At 33.2% G+C, this 23,577-nt stretch overlaps 3 protein-coding genes and 1 long non-coding RNA gene across 10 annotated transcripts; 2 read left to right on the top strand and 2 right to left on the bottom strand.

The window, feature by feature from the left end:
* Positions 1 to 6: 6 nt before the first annotated feature.
* Positions 7 to 9,984, bottom strand: LOC123011644 (sodium/hydrogen exchanger 10-like). Of its 3 annotated transcripts, none has more exons than XM_044409192.1 (14): positions 9,798 to 9,984; positions 9,520 to 9,751; positions 9,176 to 9,478; positions 8,401 to 9,127; positions 7,977 to 8,355; positions 7,596 to 7,930; positions 6,283 to 7,551; positions 6,095 to 6,233; positions 5,885 to 6,049; positions 5,373 to 5,719; positions 899 to 1,043; positions 623 to 854; positions 261 to 563; positions 7 to 214 (listed from the first exon to the last, which is right to left on the bottom strand). In XM_044409192.1, exons 1-10 carry the CDS (start codon positions 9,951 to 9,953, stop codon positions 5,675 to 5,677), a joined length of 3,750 nt encoding a protein of 1,249 aa, XP_044265127.1. In that variant the 5' UTR covers positions 9,954 to 9,984; the 3' UTR covers positions 7 to 214; positions 261 to 563; positions 623 to 854; positions 899 to 1,043; positions 5,373 to 5,674. The 3 variants fall into 3 exon arrangements, with proteins under 3 accessions (XP_044265127.1, XP_044265129.1, XP_044265130.1); XM_044409194.1 differs by having other exon boundaries at positions 623 to 819; XM_044409195.1 differs by lacking the exon at positions 9,798 to 9,984 and having other exon boundaries at positions 9,176 to 9,361; positions 9,418 to 9,478; positions 9,520 to 9,593.
* A 1,939-nt stretch (positions 9,985 to 11,923) lies between these two features.
* LOC123011359 lies at positions 11,924 to 13,100 on the bottom strand. The gene is made up of 3 exons (XR_006413140.1): positions 12,414 to 13,100; positions 12,227 to 12,350; positions 11,924 to 12,177 (listed from the first exon to the last, which is right to left on the bottom strand). It is a non-coding gene; the product is annotated as an uncharacterized LOC123011359 (long non-coding RNA).
* Positions 13,101 to 19,754: 6,654 nt separating this feature from the next.
* LOC123010797 (derlin-1) lies at positions 19,755 to 20,931 on the top strand. Of its 2 annotated transcripts, none has more exons than XM_044407921.1 (3): positions 19,755 to 19,959; positions 19,997 to 20,376; positions 20,429 to 20,931. In XM_044407921.1, the coding sequence occupies exons 2-3, from the start codon at positions 20,023 to 20,025 to the stop codon at positions 20,828 to 20,830; spliced, it is 756 nt and encodes a 251-aa protein (XP_044263856.1). In that variant the 5' UTR covers positions 19,755 to 19,959; positions 19,997 to 20,022; the 3' UTR covers positions 20,831 to 20,931. The 2 variants fall into 2 exon arrangements, with proteins under 2 accessions (XP_044263856.1, XP_044263855.1); XM_044407920.1 differs by having other exon boundaries at positions 19,756 to 19,959; positions 20,017 to 20,376.
* A 200-nt stretch (positions 20,932 to 21,131) lies between these two features.
* Positions 21,132 to 21,792, top strand: LOC123010798 (dynein light chain Tctex-type). 4 transcript variants are annotated; one of them, XM_044407923.1, is made up of 2 exons: positions 21,132 to 21,262; positions 21,317 to 21,792. In XM_044407923.1, exon 2 carries the CDS (start codon positions 21,321 to 21,323, stop codon positions 21,681 to 21,683), a length of 363 nt encoding a protein of 120 aa, XP_044263858.1. In that variant the 5' UTR covers positions 21,132 to 21,262; positions 21,317 to 21,320; the 3' UTR covers positions 21,684 to 21,792. The 4 variants fall into 4 exon arrangements, with proteins under 4 accessions (XP_044263858.1, XP_044263859.1, XP_044263860.1 ...); XM_044407924.1 differs by having other exon boundaries at positions 21,163 to 21,262; positions 21,309 to 21,792; XM_044407925.1 differs by having other exon boundaries at positions 21,166 to 21,218; positions 21,283 to 21,792.
* The last annotated feature ends 1,785 nt before the right edge of the window (positions 21,793 to 23,577 follow it).

Genomic DNA, 23,577 nt, shown 5'->3' with positions numbered 1-23,577 from the left:
TCGTTTATTTCTTTTGAAAGAGACATTCGTTCTTTACTCATGAGAATTCCTACTATCGTGGTTGCGATAGTTCCACCAAAACAAATCCATCGCGTAAAGTAGAAACTTGAGTATGCAATTGACAATGTAAGTAGCATAAGTTTGACAGTATTATTGTTAGAAAATCTCATCAAAATAACACCTAGCCATCCAAAAAAGTAACCGATTGGTATCGCTAAAAAAATTAATAAATTTTTAACTTTTACGTTGACTACAAATACCAAAAAACAACAATCTTATGAGTGAACATACAAACTGGTACCAGTATATAACCCATCCTTCACGATTAGCCGTTAAAAAATCATATAACGTAACAGTGATTATTGATGAAAAGAGAGTTTCTCCTTGGAGCAAGACTGTCACATGATGGCTCTGGATGTTTGATTCCTTCAAATATGTGAGAATGTATAAAGGATACACTGCGCAATTCAGACCGCCAAAAATCAGTCCATCTATGTATCCCCATTTAGTATCGATCACTAATCGCATCAACATGCCACACATGCAAGCGCTAAGAAGCAAACCTACAATCAAAATTCCTACTACTAAACTGAGAACAAATTATTTATAAGACATTTTGAACCTGGTCCAGATATTATGAATAGTTGCATCAAAGATCTCCAAAATGCATGAACATCAATACAAAAAGCAGTAGTGAAGATAATAGCTGGCAAATAAACGTCTTTGATGTGATGGATCGGTACTTGGGCAACACTCGACATTCTTTGCATAAAATCGCTGTGCAATGAACCAATTCCCCATAAAATGCCAATAAGTATGCTAAAGAGGTAATAAGGAATAGGAATTCCACCAATCTGAAGTTGCATTTTAATAAGAACGGAAAATATTTAATACTTACTTTCACAAGGAAGCGAATTATGGACACGGAGAAGATAATACCAAACAAAAAAATGTACTTAAGTGGTCTATCTAATTCATACTGAATTTTTTGCTCGAGAGACATATTTTTGTCATCTGCTTGGCAAAAACCTAGCCGATAAAGGCTAAAAAATAGAAATATCAGCGTGAGTTTTTTTAGCATTTTTATGACTTGTAATTGTTTGACACTATTGAGTTTTTTATTGTTGCCATGGATAAAACTTAGTGAAAATCTGTCTTGGAAAGTAATGCCCGTACACTAGTCAATTCGGCGCTTGAGTTGTTGGCCATAACGATTTGATTTACAATTTGATTTCAAATCGATGGCACAATTCAGCCGAAAGCGCATTAACGACTGACTAAACTGACGCTTGTAACACCTAATAACTTTTTGTCTACAGAGTTATCCTTTTTTGTATACAAAAACTTTCACGGTGCAAATTATATCCATTGATATTTTTACTTCCAATTTACAAGGACACTGAACGGCTCATGAAAATCATGGGGGGAAATTGCAAACAAAAATTTGGATTGGGAATTTGTGTGGTCTTTTCATAACGAATGCTTTTAGCGTTTAAAATATTTGCTCGCAATCCGCGAACACCTTGTATACAGAGTGCGCCAGAACTCGCGCCCCAGAGAAAAAGGTAAGATACCAGGAACATGTAAAAAATGTTTAAAAAATGTTATCTATAAAAACTTCGAAGTTATGAGGGTTTAAAGTTTGCACTTTGACTCTATTTATTTCTGCTGGAAAAATAATTTTCCAAGTTTTTTCTATAGGCTATGTAAAGAGGAAACAAGGAAGCTCTATCCTAAATTGTAACTTTGTTCAATGTTATTTGTGGCTTTTATTGGCAAAATTTTTGTCCCTTTACTAAATAATTGTAAAAAAACATATACAAGATCATCAGTAACATTAAATAGATATAAAAAATGTCAAATGTCAAAAAATAAATGTCAAAATTTTTTGACAGATGGAATTTTTTAAACATTTTTTTTCATGTTCCTGGTATCTTACCTCACTTAAAAATTTTCTCTGGGGCGCGAGTTCTGGCGCACCCTATATAAAAAAATATATACAAATAGTACTTTACTTCTTACCAAGGTGAAATTTGATGACCAACATTCACCATTTTCGCTAGATTTCGTGGAAGATGGTATACAGGACAAAGGAAGGAAGAGTTCTTCCTTGACTGTGCCATACCTCCCATGTTCAGGCAACGAAAATTCTTCGCCTGAAGAAGATACAATAAAGGTATCGAAACATAGCGACGAATTTAATGGTTTTATTTCCTTTGTCCTGTATACCATCTTCCACGAAATCTAGCAAATACAGGGTGTGCCAGAACTCGCGCCCCAGAGAAAATTTTCAAGTAAAATAAGCTACCAGGAACATGGAAAAAATGTTTAAAAAATTCTCTGTCAAAAAATGTTGCCATTCATTTTTTGACATTTGACATTTTTTTATGCCTATTTAATGATACTGATGATCTAGTATATGTTTTTTTTACAATTATTTAGTAAAGGTACAAAAATTTTGCCAATAAAAACCACAAATAACATGGAACAGAGTTACAATTTAGAATACAGCTTCTTTATTTCCTCTTTTAATATAAATAGATTCAAAGTGCAAAATTGAAACCCTCATAACTTCGAAATTTTCATATTGTCGTATCAACAAGAAATTACCCCCTAGGATTTAGAGATATTTGTGAATAGGTTGCCATAAATTTGGTTAGGTTGGTTTCTGGTGACAAACAAAAGATACCGTAATTAGTGTCAAAATTTAGGTTAAGTCACCTGTCAGCTTGTATGCATAATTTAATTGATAGTTGACAGCAGGTTGACAGAAAACGTCAACCGACAACAACCATCGATCCTTAGGCATTCAAAACTACTTCTGAAAATTCTAGTTACAAACAACATGAAAAACGTAATTTTTCTAAAAGTTCATATCCTAGGTGGTAATTTCTTGTTGACAAATCTGTAGATAAAATTTTTTTAACATTTTTTCCATGATCCTGGTATCTTACCTTATATGGCATTTTTCTCTGGGGCGCAAGTTCTGGCGCATCCTGCATATTTCAAGGACAAGCATCACAAAATGGAGAAATTCACCATTTTCGTGTTGTACAGGGTGCTGCATTTTGGATGTCCGAATAGGGAATCTCCGAAACTAAGAGGTTTAGCCAAAAAAGAGTAATACATTCTGGGGCTCATTTTTTGAGAAAATAATATTGGTGAAAACCGCATCTTGCTATCCTCTTTTGTTTTCGACTTACAGACAAAAGTTGACATTTTGGCGAAATCTAAAAAAATTCATATCTTCGTTATTATAGAAGATACAGATTTGAAATAAACACATTACAGAGGCGCTTTTTTACGAGGAATTTAATAATGTGGCTAACATTTTTTTTTAGTTATTGGTTTAGCCGTAATAATATAAACTTGTATTTTTTTAAATGGGAATCCATAGATGGCTATGTCATTTTTAGAAAGCTTGTTTTTTTCTTATCTAAAAAATATATATTTGTAACAAATTATTATAATACAGTTTTAGCAAAAAATTATTTTTGATTTTTATTCGCAGTTGGCCATGAAAAAATGTTACATCTTCAACTAAAAAGATTTAAACTACAGGGTGAATATAAAGTATGGAACCAAGCGGTTTTATATTTAATCATTTGCTTCCAGAAAATAATAATTAATATAAATTAAAGTAATATAAGAAAGGTGATCGTATTTTCAGAACGAAATTTTGTTTTGTTTTTGAGTTATGCGATTTTTTTTTGTCAAAATTGCAATTTATGTGAAAAATTTTTTTGAAAAAATTAAATATAAAGCAGATAGTTGTAATCCTTAGAGTATAGCTTTTACGAGAAAATGATTTTATAGTGGGTTGCCATTTAATTTTTTTTTTTTGTAGAACCCAAAAACAAAAGGAAATGTCGAAAAATTTTATTCTTGTTAAATCATCACATTTTTATAGTACTTTATCACTCATCAATTAGTTTTTTCAAAAAATAAATAGTTTAAGGAAAAAACGTTTGGTTCCATACTTTTTATTCACCTGGTATATTATTCAACCAGTGTCATTAATGAAAGAGTTTTCTAAGTACTAAGTAACGAAAAAAACGCAAAATAAATCGTAAATCAACTTATTGGTGACTAATAACATTTCGTTGTTTTTAAACAAGCTAACATTACCATTGTAACTACATACAGTGTTGTAAAAAAAAGCCGCTTTAATTCTTCAATAAAATAAATTTTATGTGACACAAAAATGACGATATGGCTATTCAAATACCTAAATTCCGTCTATGTGAAACGTTATCCTACCTCCATTAGATCATCAAAAAAATGTTTTTTCTAATTGTGTGGGCTGCTGACACCTTTGTTTTTCATATTTGTGGTTTTCTTAAAAATATATAATAATTTTTGTTCAGAGGCGCTCGCATAATTGTTCAATACTTCTACCGTATCGTATTTTTTAAATTTTTATAATTTTATCTATTTTTTCATCTATTTTACAGTTCACAAAACTCTTATTGATTATTATTTACACATTTGGAGTGAAAGAGTTTTTCCATGGCCAACTATTATCAATCAAAATATGTATTTCAGTTTTTGAGTATAGTTATAAAAAAATATTTTGTTACAAATATATTTTTTTTCGGAGATTCTTTATTCGGACATCCAAAATGCAGCACCCTGTACAGCATTTTTGTAATAACTTGTAACAATAAAGATTTTCTGCTTTAAAGTGAATATTATTGAGTAAAACGCAACCTTGTCAATGTTTCCGCTGACAGGATTGCCATCTGAAGGATTTTACTCATCGCCTACTCTAATTTATTTATTTTTTTCGATCACATGGTATTTTTTCACAATCATCGTCTTTAAAGAACATAAAACTTGTAAATTTATCAAATTTTGAAATTGCATTTTACGTTTTTATTAAGCAAGCAACAAATAAAATTTTCTTTTGTTAAAGGACATTTGTCAAAATAACGTCGATTGTTTTTGTTACTTAACTTGACTATATTGTACGAAAATGTCCGATGTTATACAGGGTGTTTCACACAATTTTACGAGGCCTGCGCCTGTAAGATGCAATCAGTATACACATTCCGTTACGAACTCGACAAATTTTGAAAAATTGGATAATCTCCTCTAGTTTGTTCATCCTAACAAAAATTACATTTTTAGTTAGTGAGTGGTTAAGATAATTGTTTCTGAAAAACTGCAGTTTATGTCTATTAATAATTTGACAACGACTGTGATGGGTTTCCAAAAATTAAATAATTAAATGTGTGTAGTGTTTTGTGAATTTTGCATATTTGGGTGCGGAAATTTGGCGCAAGCTTCGTAAAGTTGTGTGAAACACCCTGTAATAGTAATACTGAAATGGAACGTACACAAAGATGAAGTTTCAAAATGACATTACTTACCAAAATTGAATGCTCACCGTTGTACATACTCCTCCTGAACGGAAATTCCTGAACGAGCAACAGAAAATTAAAAAAACATAGGTTGGGAAATGGTTAGGTACTTCCCAACCCGAAACCTGATAAGTCACCACTTTCTAACCTGAACTATAACATTTCATATCAGTGTTTGAAATATCATATTTTCCAACTTTTCACATGCAAGGTAATTTTATTACATTTTGCTTTATGATTATGAATAAAAAATCATGTGATTTCGAATTTGAGCAAAAATTCTTCTATTAGTAAAAAAACACAACAACAAATTAATTAGGCCCTGAACTGGTCGACATTCTCGACTTAGACGCCATCTAAAAATAATTGGTTTATTGCAAATATGTTCTGTTTCAGCTAAGACTTTCTGTTTCTATATTTTGTTATTGCAAATATGAAAAATTGAACGAAGTAATAAAACTAATAATATAGGTAATTATTATAGACCAAGAAAAACTCAGCTGTAACAAAATTTTTCCTACGAAAATCATTTTGCTCTTAGTTGAATCAATCCCTCCTGCCATTTTTCGTCTAATATTTTTAGTAAGACTTGGTACTCCACTCTTTTTGTGTTTAGCAACTCTTGCACTCAGAGACGCTTTTGTTTGAATTAAATGTTGCAAACATTTACTTGTTTCATTGCTTACCTAAAACATTGTCTTAGTTTCAACTTGGATTAATGAAAGCCTCACCAGTTCACAAGTTTTTTCTTCATGGATCATTATCTCATATTCATCGAAATCTTTGGCGGGAATTATCAAAAGTTTCGTTTCTATTATTACGTCAAAATTTGCAAAACTACTTCTCGGCAATATGAGTCTCTGACATGCTCTATTAAAATTCCTTAGACTAAAGTATAATTTTAATTTTAAGGTGTCACCTTGGAATATAACACGGAGCCGCATATACGTCCCTCGTATTAAAATCAACAACAAGACCTTCTATGAGGATAATATCTTCCATCATTTCATTTATAACGAAAACTTTATAATTTGAAAGGTTCGGTATAAATGAACGTTCGAGTGTGTATTTTAGATTTTGTTGTGTTAAAGACCGGAATGAAGGTACGTTCATCATGACAGTCAACGCTCTCTTAAAACTGATGTATTTCCAAATTCGGCTTTCGAGTCCATTGACAGGATCGTCGTCCATTTCCATCGCGGTTTTTATTATTGGTTTATACAAAACGTAGACTTGGCTGTGTGTTTCTGAGATGATTTTACCATCGTAACCCCTCCCAGATAGTATTGAGAGTTCGCCTATACTATTTCCTGGGACAATATATTCACTCATTGGTTCGTCGTACGTAAGTGAACATATGTGATCCACAACAGGTATGGATCCTTTTTCTTTCAAATTGTCAAGAATTAAGGGATGTGGTGTATAAGACACCATCATCATCCCCGAGATCAGAATGTAGATTCCCTCCAGATTTTCTCCTTCTTTAACTACTACTTCACCTGGATCAAATTTTTTTGTAGACAGATTTGTGTACAAAAATTCAATCAACTCGGGTTCGTCTCCCATATAAGAAATTTCCTTAAAAACAGCTTTACTTGTCGGAGGTGGAATCAGTTTCACTGCATCAACATATTTATATCTTTTCGATAGGGATTTCAAAAGTTTGTCATATTCAAGATCGTCAACCCAACCAGAAAGTTTCAACTCGTAAATATCGTCCTTCAAACTATTTAAGACTGTTCTCATGGCCAGTCGTGTTTTGACAGTCGTGGTAACCCATGGTGATTCTTTTTGGGCCAAGCCTAATCTTTTGGTTATGGCAAGACGATCATTTTCGATTCCTTCTCGTATACTTTCTCTAATTTTGTCATTATCGACGATTTGGTGAAGGTTCTCTAATATCTCTTCTTCCCCAGTAATGTAACATTTTCCCAATTCAAAAGCTAAAGCCCTATGTTTGTCGACTTTAGCATCCAAATATTTAGTCAAGGCAACAGGCAGTCTTCGACAAAAAGCCAAATAGTTAACAAGTTTCAAAACCCTCAATAATCTTAATCCGAGAAGAATGCAAACTGCTAAATCAACATAATAGCACATATTGGCTCTAGTTAAGTTTATTACACCATGAAAGATAATTAGAGCAAATACAGCAATTAAAATTATAAATTCTAAGACGTTACAACACGATCTAAAAAAAAATAAGATTAGATTTTTTTTAAGTTGTTATACTACCTGAAGTAAGTTCGAAATCCATGCCTGCAAACCAAAATCCACGAATAGGCAAAGATTTTGAATAAGAATTCAGTTAAGTACATAATGAAAAAGAAAATATCAGCATTGACTATCACAATATACATTACATGATGTTTTTCCACTTTAGTGGCAAAATAATATATGATGAATATCGTCTGAATTAAAACGACCATGTTTATAAAAATGGTAAAGGCAACATGGGTAACAATGCGATAACACCACAAGCGCCATTCCAATCGTGGCGGTTTAAGTTGGTCACCCTTGTTTTTGAGGATCTTCTGGAGATGATTTCGAAGAAATCTAAAGAAGAAAGCCTGGCAAAATTTGACTTGAGAAAACTGCATCAAGGATGGAAGCAACCTCTTTTTCGAACAGTTTGTAAAGGCCATCGAGTTCGATCGTCGCTTCTTGGCTATCCATAGCGATTTCTACTGCTTGATGCATGGTTCGAATCGCATGTCTTGAAATCATTCCATTTTCGTATTGTCTCGAATAGGCTGTTTTCTTTAGTTTGAGAATTCTGAGTTTGGCTTCTTTCATCATGTCTTTCATTTCTTTAGGAGAGGGTTCATTTGGTACCTCTTTTTGACAATCTGGACAAAATGTGAATTTGTAGGATAGGAGATACTCGTCTTCTTCTTCTTCTTCTTGTTCCGCTTCAGTTGAAGTTTTTTTTCTGTAGGGATGTTCTAAAGTCGTGCATTCGGATACCAGTGGCCAATTCGCGTCCGAAAGGAACCTTGAATCATATTTATGTAGGAAAAATTGTTTTTTTTTTAATTACCTATCCATTTTTAGGATGGCAATGGTCCGTGATCTTGCTTCATTTATAAATTTCAAGCAGTTGTTCATGTTAATTCTTCTGGAGAGGGACAGTTCCATTAATCCTAAAGATCTTAACAGAACTGGTATAAAAGTAGCATTAATGAAAAGCATCAACAAATACAGACCGACGACATGTAAGTAAAGAATTTGTCTTTGGTGTGCATTATCTAGATAAACTTTCATAGTCAAGTCTACTGCTAAATTTAAGATTAGAGGGTTTTTTAAACCTCCCCAAACACAAATCACCATATTTTGGAATGACAAGCCGTAACCAGTCCTTGATAAAATCGGCGAAAACAAGAAAAAACTAAGAAATCGTGTCACATTCGCCATGAGATAAGTGACTAAGACTAGGATATAATCTTTCAATTGTGTGTCGTATCGTAAAATAATCGGTGCAATTACTCCAGCCACAACAAAAAGAATTCCGCACATTATGGTAACAACCATTTTCCAGAAATCAATAATTGATTCTTCCCTCTCTTTCGAAAGAGTTGCACGGGCTCTCCCCATGAAAATTCCGCAAATGGTACAGGCAGGAATTCCAGCATTTGTGATCCAATGAACGACGAAATAACTCATATAACACATTGATACTGTTACCATTAAAAGTCCAGGAGTGTCGGTATACGATAGTTTCATGAGAAAAATTCCGAAAACTCCAAAGAGGCAACCTAACGGCAAAGCTAATAAATTTAAATGTAGTCACAATTACGAAAAAAAAATCAACAGACCAACGACGAGAGTTCGCACCAACCCCATCATCCATTGGTACCAGTGGGCAATCCATCCACCAATATGCAACCCTAAAATTTGTGTGAATGCTACAGCGATTGAAACCGATAGAAGTGTTTCTCCTTCGAGCAAAATCGAGACGTATTTTGTGCGATGTCCAGATTCTTTCAATAACCGGAGCATTTCTGTAGGGTAGATAGCTTGTGTTAACGCCCCGAAGTACAGACTATCAGCCACTGACCAGCTCCGGTCGATCACCAAGCGCATCAGTATTCCAAACATGACGCTCGCAAGAATGGCAACTGATTAAAAAATTGTGAATTTGTTACTATATGAAATATACCTGGGAAAGCGATAACTAAAATTTGTGGAAGAGAATAAAGAAAGGTGTGGATATCCATGCAGATGGCAATGCTGAAAACCATCGCCGGAAGAAAGATGACATCAAGTTCATTGATGATAATATTCGAAACTGAAGCGATATTGGTCATGAAGGGGCTATACCAAGTTCCGACTCCCCACAGTACGCCGCAAATCATACAGACGGCGGAGTAAGGGACAGGGATTCCGGTGTTCTGCATTGAGATTAAGTCTTATAATGAGGAGTAAGGAAAAACTTACTATGATGAAGTGACGAGTCTTGGTCACCAGTATGATGCAGCCGAAAATGAAAAGGTACTTCTCGGCGTTGCTTCGAAATTCTTTTTGCTTTGAGTCTTCCGCCAACGTTTGAGCGAAGTACAGAAAGAAGATCATGATGGAAAGTTTTTGAAACATTATTTAAATGTGTTATGTGACTTTTGATATAAAATTTATTTGTTTCCAAGGTGTTTGACGTGAAAAAGTTGATGCTTTAAAAATTTTAGAAAACAAGTGAGAGTTGGTGAATAACGCCCAAAGGGACCCATTGTCCCATCGCCATCGCCGATCCTACTATCTTGTAAATCCTGTCGTTTACGGATAACTTAGAATTCTAAGACCTCTACGTATATTGTACTATTGTTATCAAAACCTGTTAATATTAATAGGTCATCTCTATAGTGGACTGAGGTATAATTAAAATAAATGTACAAAGTCAGAGTCCACAATTTATTCGAAGCAAAGTCGGTATGTAGGGTAAAAGCGCGCTGCTTTTTACATAGGTAGGCGAAGTTTATCCAACAGGCTATTCAACTTAATCTCAACTAAGTAAACATATAAATTGAATTAAAATTTAGTTGATTACAAAAGAAAAAAGAAAGAAGTAATGACAGCAATAATGAGTACAAAATCGAATAAACAATAAAGGTACTTTAACACTAATATTTTTTTGGACAGTAAAGTAGAATTTTTTTATAAAAAGCACAAAATTTGCTCACCGAAAATGACTTAACTTCTTTTGGCAGATTATTATAAAGAGTAACTGCATTATATGTAAAACATCTCCGCGAGACAAAACAGTATGGAATCTTGAGATCTTGAGAGTGGAGGTGTGATGTAAATTTAACGGTTTCTCTTGAAGGCTGTTTCTGAACACAAGTTTTTCTTTTAAGTAATTTGAAGATAACGTTAGTAAAACTTTGTGAGCACATACAAAAATATTCAACCAGCCAAGCTCATTTATTTTATTTGAAATGCTGTCTTATTTACGAAGATCAAACACGAAACTACAAGACGTATTTTGAATTTTTTGGAGGCGATTACAACTAGAAATATCTCGACATGGAAAATACACAGTTCATTTAAAACAGAGAGTAAAAAGTTTACTATTTTCATTACCAAATTTGACTGCGTTGTGGCAAGTGTTTTCAAATGTTAATTTTGTTTTAAACTAGCTTGTGCAAAGCTAAGGTTTTTGAAGATGTGATAAGATATTATAACATGTCATTTTCGTTCATATTATTATTGTCATCAATAATAATAATAATTAATATAGAACTCTTAAAGTTGAAAAATCAATTATGTTTATAAAGATGTTTTCTCATCTACTTCAATTTATGTATACAGGTGCGCCAGAACTCGCGCCCCAGAGAAAAATGTCAAATGCCGGGGGCAATAGGTCGCCAAAAAGTGCAGCCGAAGAAGTAATTTTTGCTTGCATAAGAAAGTTATTAGACTCTTAAATCCACCAATCCCAGAAGGGCACCTCAGGGTGTGATTGAAAAATTATTTAGTTTTCAAGCTCTAAAATTCATTTATCGGTTTGTTAATGTGTATCAGATCGAAGAAAAAGTTAAGAAGGAACAATACCTGTGAAGAAGTTTTAGAGAAGTCGGTTCATCAGGAATTTCCAGAATGTTTCAAAATAATTTTTCATAATTATTAATAATAATTAAGGAGATTCTGTCTCATTATACTCGTGTACAACCTCTTCAGCGAGAAAAAGACTGGAAACTAGCAGGTTATGTCACCCACATCACGAAAATTAATAAATGTCAAACTCAAAATTACAGTAGACCAGCGATTTTTTTAAATTCTGGGCAAATTGGTATTATTTTCGTAACCTAGCAACGGATATAATTTTTCAACCACACCTTGAGTTGCCCTTCTGGGATTGGTGGATTTAAGAGTCTAATAAATGTCTTATGCAAGCAAAAATTACTTCTTCGGCTGCACTTTTTGGCGACCTATTGCCCCCGGCATTTGACATTTTTCTCTGGGGCGCGAGTTCTGGCGCACCTATATATTTCCTATTTTCAAAAAAATTCAATGTATAGGACGACGCATTTCTTCATAAATAAATTTATTACAAAAAAAATATACAATAAACATTTAGGTTCAGACATATAAACTTTAATGTCATAGAACTACTAAGTACTTTTAAAAGATTCTTCACTACAGATACTGTAGAAATCTCCGTCTCGCGACATCGTTGACTTGACACTATAAAACGATTTTATACTATGCATACTAGAAACACTGGATTCCGTTCCTGTCCGCTCTCGGTAGGGACTATTTGAACCATTTTCCCCAGTGCCATTCGCGCTTATAACACTAATTTGAGTATTCTGAGATTCATTTACTACAAATACATAATAAGAATTTATTAAAACATAAACATCACAACTCACCTGAATTTGAATTGGCAGTTTCTTCTGTTTTACCTTTTTTGTCTCGCCGACAGCAGCAAATGTCCCAAAACATGTTTAGGTCTACACTCGACAAACTTTTATCAACAGTCATTTAAAATTTAACCTATGTTCAACATTTAAATCATTAAAAGTGCAAAGTTTGATAAACAAGATAAAGCATTCCTACCTGCGGGTTATCAGATGTGTGTAATTAAAATAACAATAATAGATTTTTCTCTAATCTTAGTGTCATCACTTGCATCTAGATCTAGGAGTGATTTTGCCGCCCTCAAAAATTTTTATTTTTTCTCACTAATGTGGTCAATAGAACATTTCTGATAAGACGTATTAATAGGGTTTGAACTTTAAGTCTCTTTATAAAAGTCCATTCCATTGTTCATTTTTTGTAGACACTTTCATGGAACTCTGATAATATTGGAACTGTTATGAGTCTTATCTTGGCAAGTACACACGGATATATTAGAAAAATTAGAGCAAATGGTAGTTTATCAATTTTATCACTTTTAGAGCTGTATGGTAATCACAGAGATAGGTAAAGTTGATTCCTTCAAGCAGGCTAATTTGAACTTTTATTTAACAAATAATTTTGCGTGTAAACTATGTAACGAAAAAGGCGACAAAAAATATGTAAAACTGTTAAACAAAATGAGATGTATTTTGTGTTGTGTTTGATTATTAGCAACTGGTATTTTTTGCGATCATGTCAACTAAAAAACTATTGGGATAAAACAAAAGTTTTACATAGTGATAGTGAACATAATAACTAAGAACACTAATAACATTTATGAAAAAAGAAGTCGAATGTGGAGTGGCTGTTCCACAAAAAAATGTTTTCAATACTGGGTGTTTCAGGTCCGAATTGCGGTCCGTTTTTAGAGAGTGTCTGAACTGCGGTCAAAATCTCAGCGGGGGATACATCATTAGATAAAGCTATAGGAAAAAAAATACATTAAAAACACACTTATTATAACTAATACAACAGACAAAATCATACTTACAAATACATTTTTTTCTCATATGACAAATTTATTCATTACGAAATAATAAAATTGTTGAAATTAATGGAATTTATTCTTCGACACTATCAAATTTTTTTTTCGCCTGTGTAAGAAAGTTTTGACAAATGTTTGTCATTTCTCAATACGAAACGTCAGATTATTTTTAACAGATTTAAAGTAATTTTAAACCTTGTTGAGTCTAATTCTCAGAATAGGATGTGTAAATCGATTCATTTATTCCATCTTGTGGTTGATTAGTTAACGCTCGTTGTTTAAAAATCCATTTGTGAAATAAAGCGTCCGCTTTACACTCAAACTCGTCGAATATTGTTATTATTATCATATACAGGCTGAGTCATTTATAATACGCGCTATTAGTGTGACGTCAGCAAGGTACGAGACTGTACCTTTGAAGCTAAATAAATAAAAGTTTATTTCTTGAATCCTGGACGTGTAGGGAGATTGTTTCTAAGGAAATAGTTGCTATGAAAAATGTGTGTCGTTTCGTAATGGTTTTAACCACGGCTTCCTTGATTAATGAAGGAAGTTTCCCTTCACCCGGCTAGTCGCATTCATTAGTTCCGTGCCTTTTTTTTGGTTTCGAGAGGGAGCCACATTAAGGTACAAGATTTTGACAGTTAATAAGGTTATGTGCTGTCACACTCCTGTCAGTGGAAAGCAAAAAGGCGTTAGTACATTTATAAAAACGTAATTTGGCCACATTTCGCTTGTGTATAATGCCATTAGGAATTAAATACGCACGTCACAATCTCACACTAATGATTTTTTCGAAAAGTAAATAATTTCGTGATATGTGGCTATCTGATAAAGGTGGTTTCATTTTCTTTTATTTGAATATTAACCATTAATTCTAATAATTGAAGATTGTACTAGAGTAATGTGTATTGTGCCGTATTAAATCCCTGACAATTATAAGTGACTAAACCTGCAAGAGTGCAACAGCTTGTTAGAATACAAGTGCACAACCAATACGTTCAAGGTCTTTTAGGCCCGTAGGGGGGTTATAAGATAAAGAAGTAAACGCATTTTGTACAAATTTGAAAATTTAATTTACTTTCAAAATTTTTAGTTTTTTTGAATAAATATAACTTTTTTTCCTAGTACTTTGTGTGTAGAGATTGCAAAAATTTGCCAACGATAATACCGCAGGCAGTGCGATGTTCCTCGCAGGAGAATATGGGATTTTCATTTAAATATGAAACAATTATTGTTTTCAAAATGTAGTCTACATCTTGCGTAGGCACACTGGGTATTATTTCCAAAATCACTCCTATGACAATGAATTAACGCAATAAACTTTTCAGATGAATATTTGAGCTTTCCTCTGTCTTGATTATAAATTAATTCCAAGAGGGGACTTGTTTTTGACTCAAAATAATTGGTTAAGGGTACTAGACAAGCAGTACATTTTACAGTCTCCTCAACTTTTCTTAACAAATATCCACAGAGAAATCCAATTTCTAACTTAAATTTCAAATAATTACGACGTTTGGCGCGTGATTTTGGTAACTATGGTATCAAGAAAAGTTTTCGGAAGAAATTAACAGATGGCGATACATTAGAGTACGCTGTCTGAACCACTTTTTTTGCAATGCGACCAGCCGGGTGAAGGGAAACTTCCTTCATTAATCAAGGAAGCCGTGGTTTTAACAATTGTAGTCAACATTTCTGTAATTTAATCTGTTCTAACCTCACTTTCTGTGTACGTCGAAAATATGTTTACAGCATTGCCAGAACGTTGCAAACGACAGGAGTGGATAGGCCGTACCAAAACAAAACAAAATAAAATATATTAACATTCACATAATGTGTATTTGGCTGAGAATATAAATTATTATTTGTTTACAAGTAAATATAAATATCTAGTAAAAAAAATCTAGTATCAATTTGGTACTCTAGTATCACAACTGGCAACACTGTATGTTTTGCTGCAGTACAGTCGCGTCTAATAGCCCGTATAAAGACTCTAACCGATTTTTAGACACGCATCTTAAAATACATCCTCACAGATAACTTGGCTTTTGTTGCGTTTGCAAAATTTAAATTATTAATTTTAAATCAAAAAAGTGATTGTTGATACGTCATGCATTAAATTTAACAATGTCATCAATTCTACTTTTTTCCCCTTGAATTCGAAATGTAAAAAACTAACATAATCTTGATATGTGGAGAATGCCACAAAAATGCTAAATCTGTACCGTCAAAGGTACAGTCGAACAAAGTAAAAATGACGTTTCAATAAACCAGCCCCTGCTGTGGATGCCGACCCTTCTAACCGCAAGCAGGCAAGATCGTAAATTATCGGATTGCAAACTTGATGTAGTTTCAAGATAAATTCGTTTAGGAGCCGGTTTACAGAAAGCGAAATGAAATTTCAAATCCGTATCTTCTATAATAAAGAAGATGTGATTTTTTTTTTAGATTTCGCTAAAATGTCAATTTTTGTCTATAAGTCGAAAACAAAAGATGATAGTGGAATGTGGTTTTAACCAATATTATTTCCTCCAAAATGAGCCCCAGAATGTATCACACGTTTTTGGTAAAACCTCTTACTTTCGGAGATTCCCTACACGGACATCCAAAATGCAGCACCCTGTACAGTTGCGGAATTAAAATTTTGGGTAGTATTGTCATTTTCATAATGTAAACTCTAAAACAACCTGTTCTTTAATAACCTCATGATTTTGGTCACATTTTTCACAGAAATCGAGTTGTGGCTTCATTTTCAATCAAATAAAATTTTTACAGCAATTCCTAATATTCCAAGTGAACGAGTGCGGTTTAAATTTATAGGGTGGCTCTAATTATACCGCTGAGTTGGGTCTATCCTAGGCAAAAATTTGGGTGTTATTTGCCTGAAACCTTTTTGCCCTGTGTATTAGAATTTCGATAATAAACATAAAATGTCTTAGGCAAATAACACCCTCAACGACAACTTTTTGCCTGGAATATATTCAAATCCGTGATAATTTTCAATTCTTTACCTAAATCCGCCTTTATGTAAAGAATTAACAAGTTTTTACTTATTTCAAAAGCTATCGATTAAAATCAAAAAATGGGAATCTTCAGCTTTACTACTTTATCATTCAGTTTTTTGAAAAAGTGTAGTAAAGGATTGACTTAGGATTAAGACAGATACTCGTATCTTATAACTCGGTCTGGTAACGGTGATTTGGGGCTGCGAACTGAACCAATTCATACTTCTGACCACAGAATGGCCAAATTTCTGTTATTCGAAAGTTTTATCAGATAGCAAACGACGGTCACAGGTAAAGGATTATCGATTAAAATTTAAAAAAATGGGAATCTTTAGCTTTATTACTTTATAATTTTTTTCTGAATGGAAACGGATGACCTGCGGGCACATTGTCAAGGTTTTCTAAGAAAAATTTGACCAAATTCATATGAAATCCTTTACCTGTGATCCTTTGCTATCTGATAAAACTTTCGAATAATAGAAAGAAACAAAACAATTCCTGTGTGGGCTAAATTAAGAGGTCAAGATACTTGTCAACGTCTTGTGCAATCAATGCGAAGAAGTTTGTAGTAGATAAAACAATAAATTAATTATTTTGTAAAATGGTGACTTTGGACATCAAAACCATGAATCAGGTAAGGGATAGACAATGTGCCCGCAGGCCATCCGTTTCCATTCGGTAAAATTTTGCCATTCTGTGGTCAGAAGTATGAATTGGTTCCGTTCGAAATTTACGATATCTTATACGATACGATAATGACCGCACCAAATCACAGTTACCAGACCGAGTTATAAGATACGAGTATCTTGTCTTAATCTTTTGTCGCCTAATGGAAGGAAAAAATTCATTTTGTAAATTGCTACACTTTTTCAAAAAGCCGAATGATAAAGTGGTAAAGCTGAAGATTCCCATTTTTTGATTTTAATCTATAGCTTTTGAAATAAGTAAAAACTTGTTAATTCTTTACATAAAGGCGGATTTAGGTAAAGAATTGAAAATTAACACTGATTTGAATATATTCGAGGCAAAAATTTGTCGTTGAGGGTGTTATTTGCCTAAGACATTTTATGTTTATTATCGGAATTCTAATACACAGGGCAAAAAGGTTGCAGGCAAATAACACCCTTAAGGACAAATTTTTGCCTGGGTTAAACCCAACTCAGCGGCATAATTAGAGCCACCCTATAAATTTAAACCGCACTCTTGACTTGGAATATTAGGAATTGCTGTAAAAATTTTATTTCATTGAAAATGAAGCCACAACTCGATTTCTGTGAAAAATGTCACCAAAATCACATAAAATCCTTTACTGTTGATAAATAGTAAACAACCCTTAACTTCTACATTAATTAATAAATTTATTAGTAAATAAAACAATAAATTAATTATTTTGTGAAATGGTGACTTTGGACATCAAAACCATGAATCAGATCAATTTTTTATTTTAAAGAAACGTTTCAAATATTATTTTATTCCTTTCAAAATAAGTCAAATGCGATAAGTGATTACTCAGTCAAAATTCTTAATAATTTGTGCAAACGATTTATCAATTTTCGTCAACTCTCCATCAACCCATCCCAATGCCGGAAAACCGACAACTGCCGTCCATCGGCTCCATCCCATCTGAAACGGTCGAACGTGCCTGCTCGAATGGAAATGCCAAACAGTCTTAACGTTGATTTTGAATTAAAATTTTTTTTTTTCTTATATTCCTCGTGAAAAATTTAGTGGTTCGTTTTTTACAGCTTATTAAGAATATAAAGCTCAACATTTTTGCATTTTTTTCCAAGCAATTAGTAAACTGGTTGAATTTAAATTAATTAAAAACGATTTGAAATTGAGACGGTAAAACGCTCTAAGCGCCCTCACTTTTACTCCGCCGTACTACTTTTTTTGGGGTCCAAAAAATCAAGCAATTTTGTATCTCGTTTCGTCTCTAACTAGTATGTAGTTCTCCGTAGCAGAAACTTTCAGATTGTGATTTTTATAATAAGTTTTTTAATAAGTTTGTGTTTTTCTGCTAAAAAATGCGTCACGGCAATTACTGCATTGTGAAATACTGTTATAATAATAAATTGAATAACAACGATTTCACTTTTTTACACTTCCCACAGATTCGTCAATGTAAATAAAAATTGTAAGTGTTGTGAGCATCATTTACGGATATTCGAAATTTTAGAGCACGGAAATGGCTAGAAGCTGTAGATCGGAAAGAATTACTAGAAGTAAATTATATCTACCAAACAAAATTTTCGGGTTTGCAGTGATCATTTTGCTCAAGAGCAGTTGGAAAGAAAATGGCTAAGATTTGTATTAATAAGCTATACCCAACATAAGTTATATCTATAAAAAATGTAGCAAATTTTAATAAGATTTTTCACATACTGCCAAAGAGTACTTTCCATACTTTTTGATTTCAGAACCAGGAGAGGAAACTAATGTTGAGAAGGTTATTGAAGTTGATAATATTATTAATTCTGATACTAATTTCCCACTTATAATTTATAATTATAAGTTTTAATTGAAAATTTTATAAACATAGGACAAATTATTCATATTGTCAATTTATGTAATGAAGATTCGACGAATTTGTTCTTGAAAATGTTTTCAATAATCGGAACCTGTGGGCGGGCAGCAGATTCGAAAATAAAATTAAAGTTTCAAGTTACAATCAAATATTGAAAAACATTTTACACCAATGATTTGTTTATTAATATTAAATAAGTTTGTTTGGACTAAAATGTGTATTTCTCACTAATAAATTCATTATAATAAAAAATACAATTCAGTAACAAGCAATACAAAATTCCCGTTTGTGTTTTTGAATTTAGCGGGTTTTTATTTATTCAACTGATTACTGCGCCTCTGGTGAGTCAGGTGTTCATTAGATTTGAATTAGGGGTCGTTTTTTTACATAAGAGGCTCACGGCCGTTTCCGATCTTTTTCTCTCTGATCTGTGGTACATATTTTTGATAGGAAAATACCGTGCGATCAAAAAAAAATAAATTAGAATAGGCGTCGATTAAATTCTACAGTTGGCAACACATAGGCTGAGAATCTGGGATGGAAATTTTCCCCACAAACTGAAAATGAAAATGATCATTCACCGTTTTCGTCTTGTACAGTAATAAACATTTTCTGCTCTAAAGTGAACATTATTTCACTCAAAAGGAATAAAACGCAAACTTTCCGCTGACATTTGATGTCAAAAATCAGGATTGCCATTTTTAATCACCGCCTACTCTAATTTTTTTTTTTTTTGATCGCACCGTATACCTAATAGCTGTCATTAATTTGAAATTCTCATTAACTTTACCGTTAAAGTTTGATTTACAGAAAAGTGACGACCAAAGTATTTTATTTACGGATACCTAAAAAAAGTATGTAGTTCTTCGTAATTTTGTCTTTATACAAATGTTGTTCGAACGCGTCATTTTCAAATCAACTGACTGTACATTTCACCTTTTTGACATCTACGTCACCCTTCTAGAAATTTTGATTTTTGACAGCACATATCGCGGGCAATGGCAGAAGACCATGTCATTAGTTTGATTTGTCATGTTACCGAATTTGTTGAAAACTTATTAGAATTCTGAAAACACGTATCCTTTTTGTAAATCTTCGAATTAAAATATTTGTTAAACCAAAGTATCACTTGGTGTTATGAATGTGTTATTATAAATATCGGAAGAGTTGCATTAACGAAATTTTCTAGTAAGTTAGGTTATGTTTGTTTTAATTTTTTAATCAGTAAAAAAATTTGCATTTAAGGTCGAAATGTCTGATTTCGGCGACTGGTACCGAAATGTACCTATTTTTACAAGATACTGGTTATCGTCAACTGTTGGACTGACGTTATTAGGCCGTTTTGGTATTTTGAAGCCTCACAATTTAGTTTTGTTCTTAGAACCCCTCAAACGCTTCCAAATATGGAGGCTAGTAACTTCAGCCCTGTATTACCCTCTCAATCCAAGCACTGGCTTTCACTACCTGATTAATTTATATTTCCTTTATAATTACTCAAGAAGGTTGGAGGAGGGTGTTTATGCTGGTAAACCTGCGGACTACTTTTTTCTACTAATATTTAACTGGATATGCTGCGTTATTGTGGGATTACTCCTTGAAATGCCTGTAAGTCCCCTTGAACTAGAATTTGTCTTAATCGAAATAACGTATTTTTTAGTTACTTTTGGACCCCATGATTCTCTCAGTGCTATACATTTGGTGCCAGCTTAATAAAGACACAATTGTGAATTTCTGGTTTGGAACGCGATTCAAAGCAATGTACCTTCCTTGGGTATTGTTAGCGTTTAACATGGTTATATCCGGGGGTGGTGTTCAAGAACTGATTGGAATTTTAATTGGCCATTTATACTTTTTCCTCATGTTCAAATACCCACAAGAATTGGGGGGGCCTGCTCTACTACAAACACCCTCAATTTTCAAGCAATGGTTTCCTGATCAAGTGGGTGGCGTACATGGGTTTGGAGTGCCCCCACAAAGACAGAGACCAAACCAAGAGCCGCGCGGCAGATTTTTCGGAGGACACAATTGGGGACGAGGATATGTCCTCAATGGGAACTAAATTTATATTTGTTTAATTTTTATTAAATATATTTAATTAAAGATTTAATTACTACTACAATTTACGCTTTTTTCATGTTTTAATAAATTCTGGAATTTGTGTTCTAGTGTATTTTTGGGCTATTGGTGGTGGGTCACCTACATACTAACATTTTTTTGTTCTATTTGCAAAAAAGAGTGAATAATTATTGCATGTTATTAAAATAAGAATTTATCATTGTTTTCATTGAGATGTCCTGAAAAGAATTGCTTCGTAATGTTAATATTTAATAGCTTTAATTTAAGGTTAATATTTTTTTTGGTGATGTTCATTGACGGTTCGTTAGGTTGGTATTACCACGCCTTGTCAATTTTGACATGATTTTGACGTTTCCGCTTTTTGAAAAGGGGTGAGTTTGTTGTCATTTCTTGTGCCGCTTGAGGCGAAATATCAGTGAGTTACATATAAAATAGTGTATTTTTCAAGAATTAATGTGAAGAATTCTAGTATCATGGAGAAAACCAATCAAGAAGTGTTGGACCAAGACCTACAAGAGGAGGGTCAGTTCGTGGTCGACGATGTGAGTAAAATCATTAAAGATGCGATAGAAACTGTAATAGGAGGTAATGCATATTCCCAAAATAAAGTCAACGACTGGACGACTTCGGTCGTGGAGTGTTGCACATCAGAATTAACGAAATTGATGAAACCATACAAATATATTGTGACATGTACTATCATGCAGAAGAATGGGGCCGGTTTGCACACCGCCAGTTCATGTTATTGGGATAATAACACGGATGGGAGTTGCACCGTTCGTTGGGAGAACAAGACCATGTTTTGCATTGTGTCAGTATATGGATTAGCTATTTAAAACTTTCAAGTAATTTCATGTATTTGCCTTTCAAGAATAATTTATCGTATTTATAAGTTTCTATCCGATAGTGATTGTTGCGTATTAATAAAGTCATTTTTTATTTGGATTTTTCATATTATGTATTTACATTGTAAATTAGGATTTGAGGGAGCATGTAGGTAAGTATTGATCTCAGTCCTTATAAATAGCTCTGCAAATTCAACGACCAGCAAGCATGGAACGACTCAGTTAATTTGTTGTTAGTACAATTTGGTTCAATGTTCAATCATTAAAAAAAAAAACATTTATCGACTTGAACCTCTTACTAATGAACCATCTTTTGGGTGCTGATAAAGGACATCCAACTGAGTTCCCATGACGAAAAATTGTTTGAGCCTTTTTTCACGAGATATATCTACACAGCTCTTCAAAGGTTATACAGGGTGATTCTTAAATAGACCGACAAAATTTTATCCTTGATAGTATCAAATGAGAACATGCTGGAAAAAATATTTAAAAAATTCTTTGTTTAAACGTTCTTCAAATAAAATTTATTAAAGTTATTTTCCAAGTAAAGCTTACGCCACTGATATGTTAGCACAGGTAGTTGTAACCATGGTATTAACATACTTGATTATTGCAACAATTCATAAACGCCGTAAGTGGCACGGATTAAGGGGGTTTTGCCCCTAAAATGTATAAACATAAAAAGGGTAAAGTTTGTCTCCATTTATCCGTAGGAAGATGTGATAAATTTTTGTCGGTCTATTTAAGAATCACCCTGTATTTTGAGTTCAGTTTTTGGGCCGTTCAGATCATGCATCCCTGAATTTAATTATCGAAAACGACAAATCTTACAATTTATGTCATGGTGTACAAAACATTTAACAAACTATAAGCCGGACCACCCACAGCCACCGCCACTTCTATCACTTTTTAGAACGTCTTTTCTGTATAAAAGAGTCGAGTTTCTTGACTTAAAATTTGTCAATTGGGCTCAGTTGTGACGGAGATCCTTTTTTTTTTTACACAAAAATCAAAAGTTTTTGACTTATTTCACCTTAAAAAAACGCAGTTGCGACGTGGTAATATGCCAACATGATCCAATAGGAGAAAATCAGCAAAGTAGCTGACCTCTGGTATCCGGTTTGAAACTATTCAATTGGGGAAAACATATTTTGACAATGTCAGTTTTCCATTTTTGTCAATTTGACAAGTCAATGTAAATGTGAGTACTTGAAAGCGTTTTTGCTCCGTATCTCATTGCAGAAACTATGTGGGAGGGTCTATTTCGATGTATTACTTTCTAAAATGGAGATTTCAACTTTTGGTATTATTATTTTAAATAAAAAAATACTCTTAAAAACCGATAGGTGACAGATTAAATAAAACTAAAAGTTCTCACAAAATTTCGTCAAAATCCCGCCAAAAGTCGCCGCGCCGTCGTTTAAGCTACGCGCCAAAATTAGTAAAGGAGACGTCTGGCACATCAACTGCAAACTATTCAAATGGGGAAAACATTATTGATGTTTTAGTACCATCTATTGGCGGCTGATTTTCTCCTATTGGACAATTTCGGACACGGAATGTTAGACATCAAATTTATGTCAATTCAAAAAATGTCAATGTAAGCCACGGTTTATTGTCATTATTGACATTTGAAACTAAAATTTGAAATTTATTTTTGGCTTCAATTTTCCGAAACAATAATGCCAGCAATTAAATTATTTTGATTTGTTGTATTTTTTTCTCAGTCAGGATAAAAATTACAAAACCGAAAGTCAGGTACACTTGAGTGCAAAAAAAAAACACAAATTGATTTTTTTATAATGTAATTTTGCCTGTTAAATAAATGCCAGTTTTTTGACATTGTTTTTGTCACAGTTCACAAGTTCATAATTGCCAGGCATCT

This window comes from Tribolium madens, unplaced genomic scaffold, assembly GCF_015345945.1.
Source record: "Tribolium madens isolate multiple individuals breed KSU strain unplaced genomic scaffold, Tmad_KSU_1.1 Scaffold_91;HRSCAF=231;Tcas5.2_LG7, whole genome shotgun sequence".
Taxonomy (NCBI): domain Eukaryota; kingdom Metazoa; phylum Arthropoda; class Insecta; order Coleoptera; family Tenebrionidae; genus Tribolium; species Tribolium madens.
This window is presented reverse-complemented; position numbering and strand designations above follow the sequence as displayed.

Coding starts and splice junctions, on each gene's coding strand:
- LOC123011644 (XM_044409192.1), bottom strand. CDS start 9,953: ATGTTTCAAAAACTTTCCATCATGATCTTCTTTCTGTACTTCGCTCAA. Junction 6,234..6,282: donor GCTCCGTGTTATATTCCAAG/GTGACACCTTAA, acceptor GAATTTTAATAG/AGCATGTCAGAGACTCATAT. Junction 6,050..6,094: donor AAGAAAAAACTTGTGAACTG/GTGAGGCTTTCA, acceptor ACAATGTTTTAG/GTAAGCAATGAAACAAGTAA.
- LOC123010797 (XM_044407921.1), top strand. CDS start 20,023: ATGTCTGATTTCGGCGACTGGTACCGAAATGTACCTATTTTTACAAGA. Junction 20,377..20,428: donor GATTACTCCTTGAAATGCCT/GTAAGTCCCCTT, acceptor CGTATTTTTTAG/TTACTTTTGGACCCCATGAT.
- LOC123010798 (XM_044407922.1), top strand. CDS start 21,187: ATGATTTTGACGTTTCCGCTTTTTGAAAAGGG. Junction 21,219..21,295: donor TTTCCGCTTTTTGAAAAGGG/GTGAGTTTGTTG, acceptor GTATTTTTCAAG/AATTAATGTGAAGAATTCTA.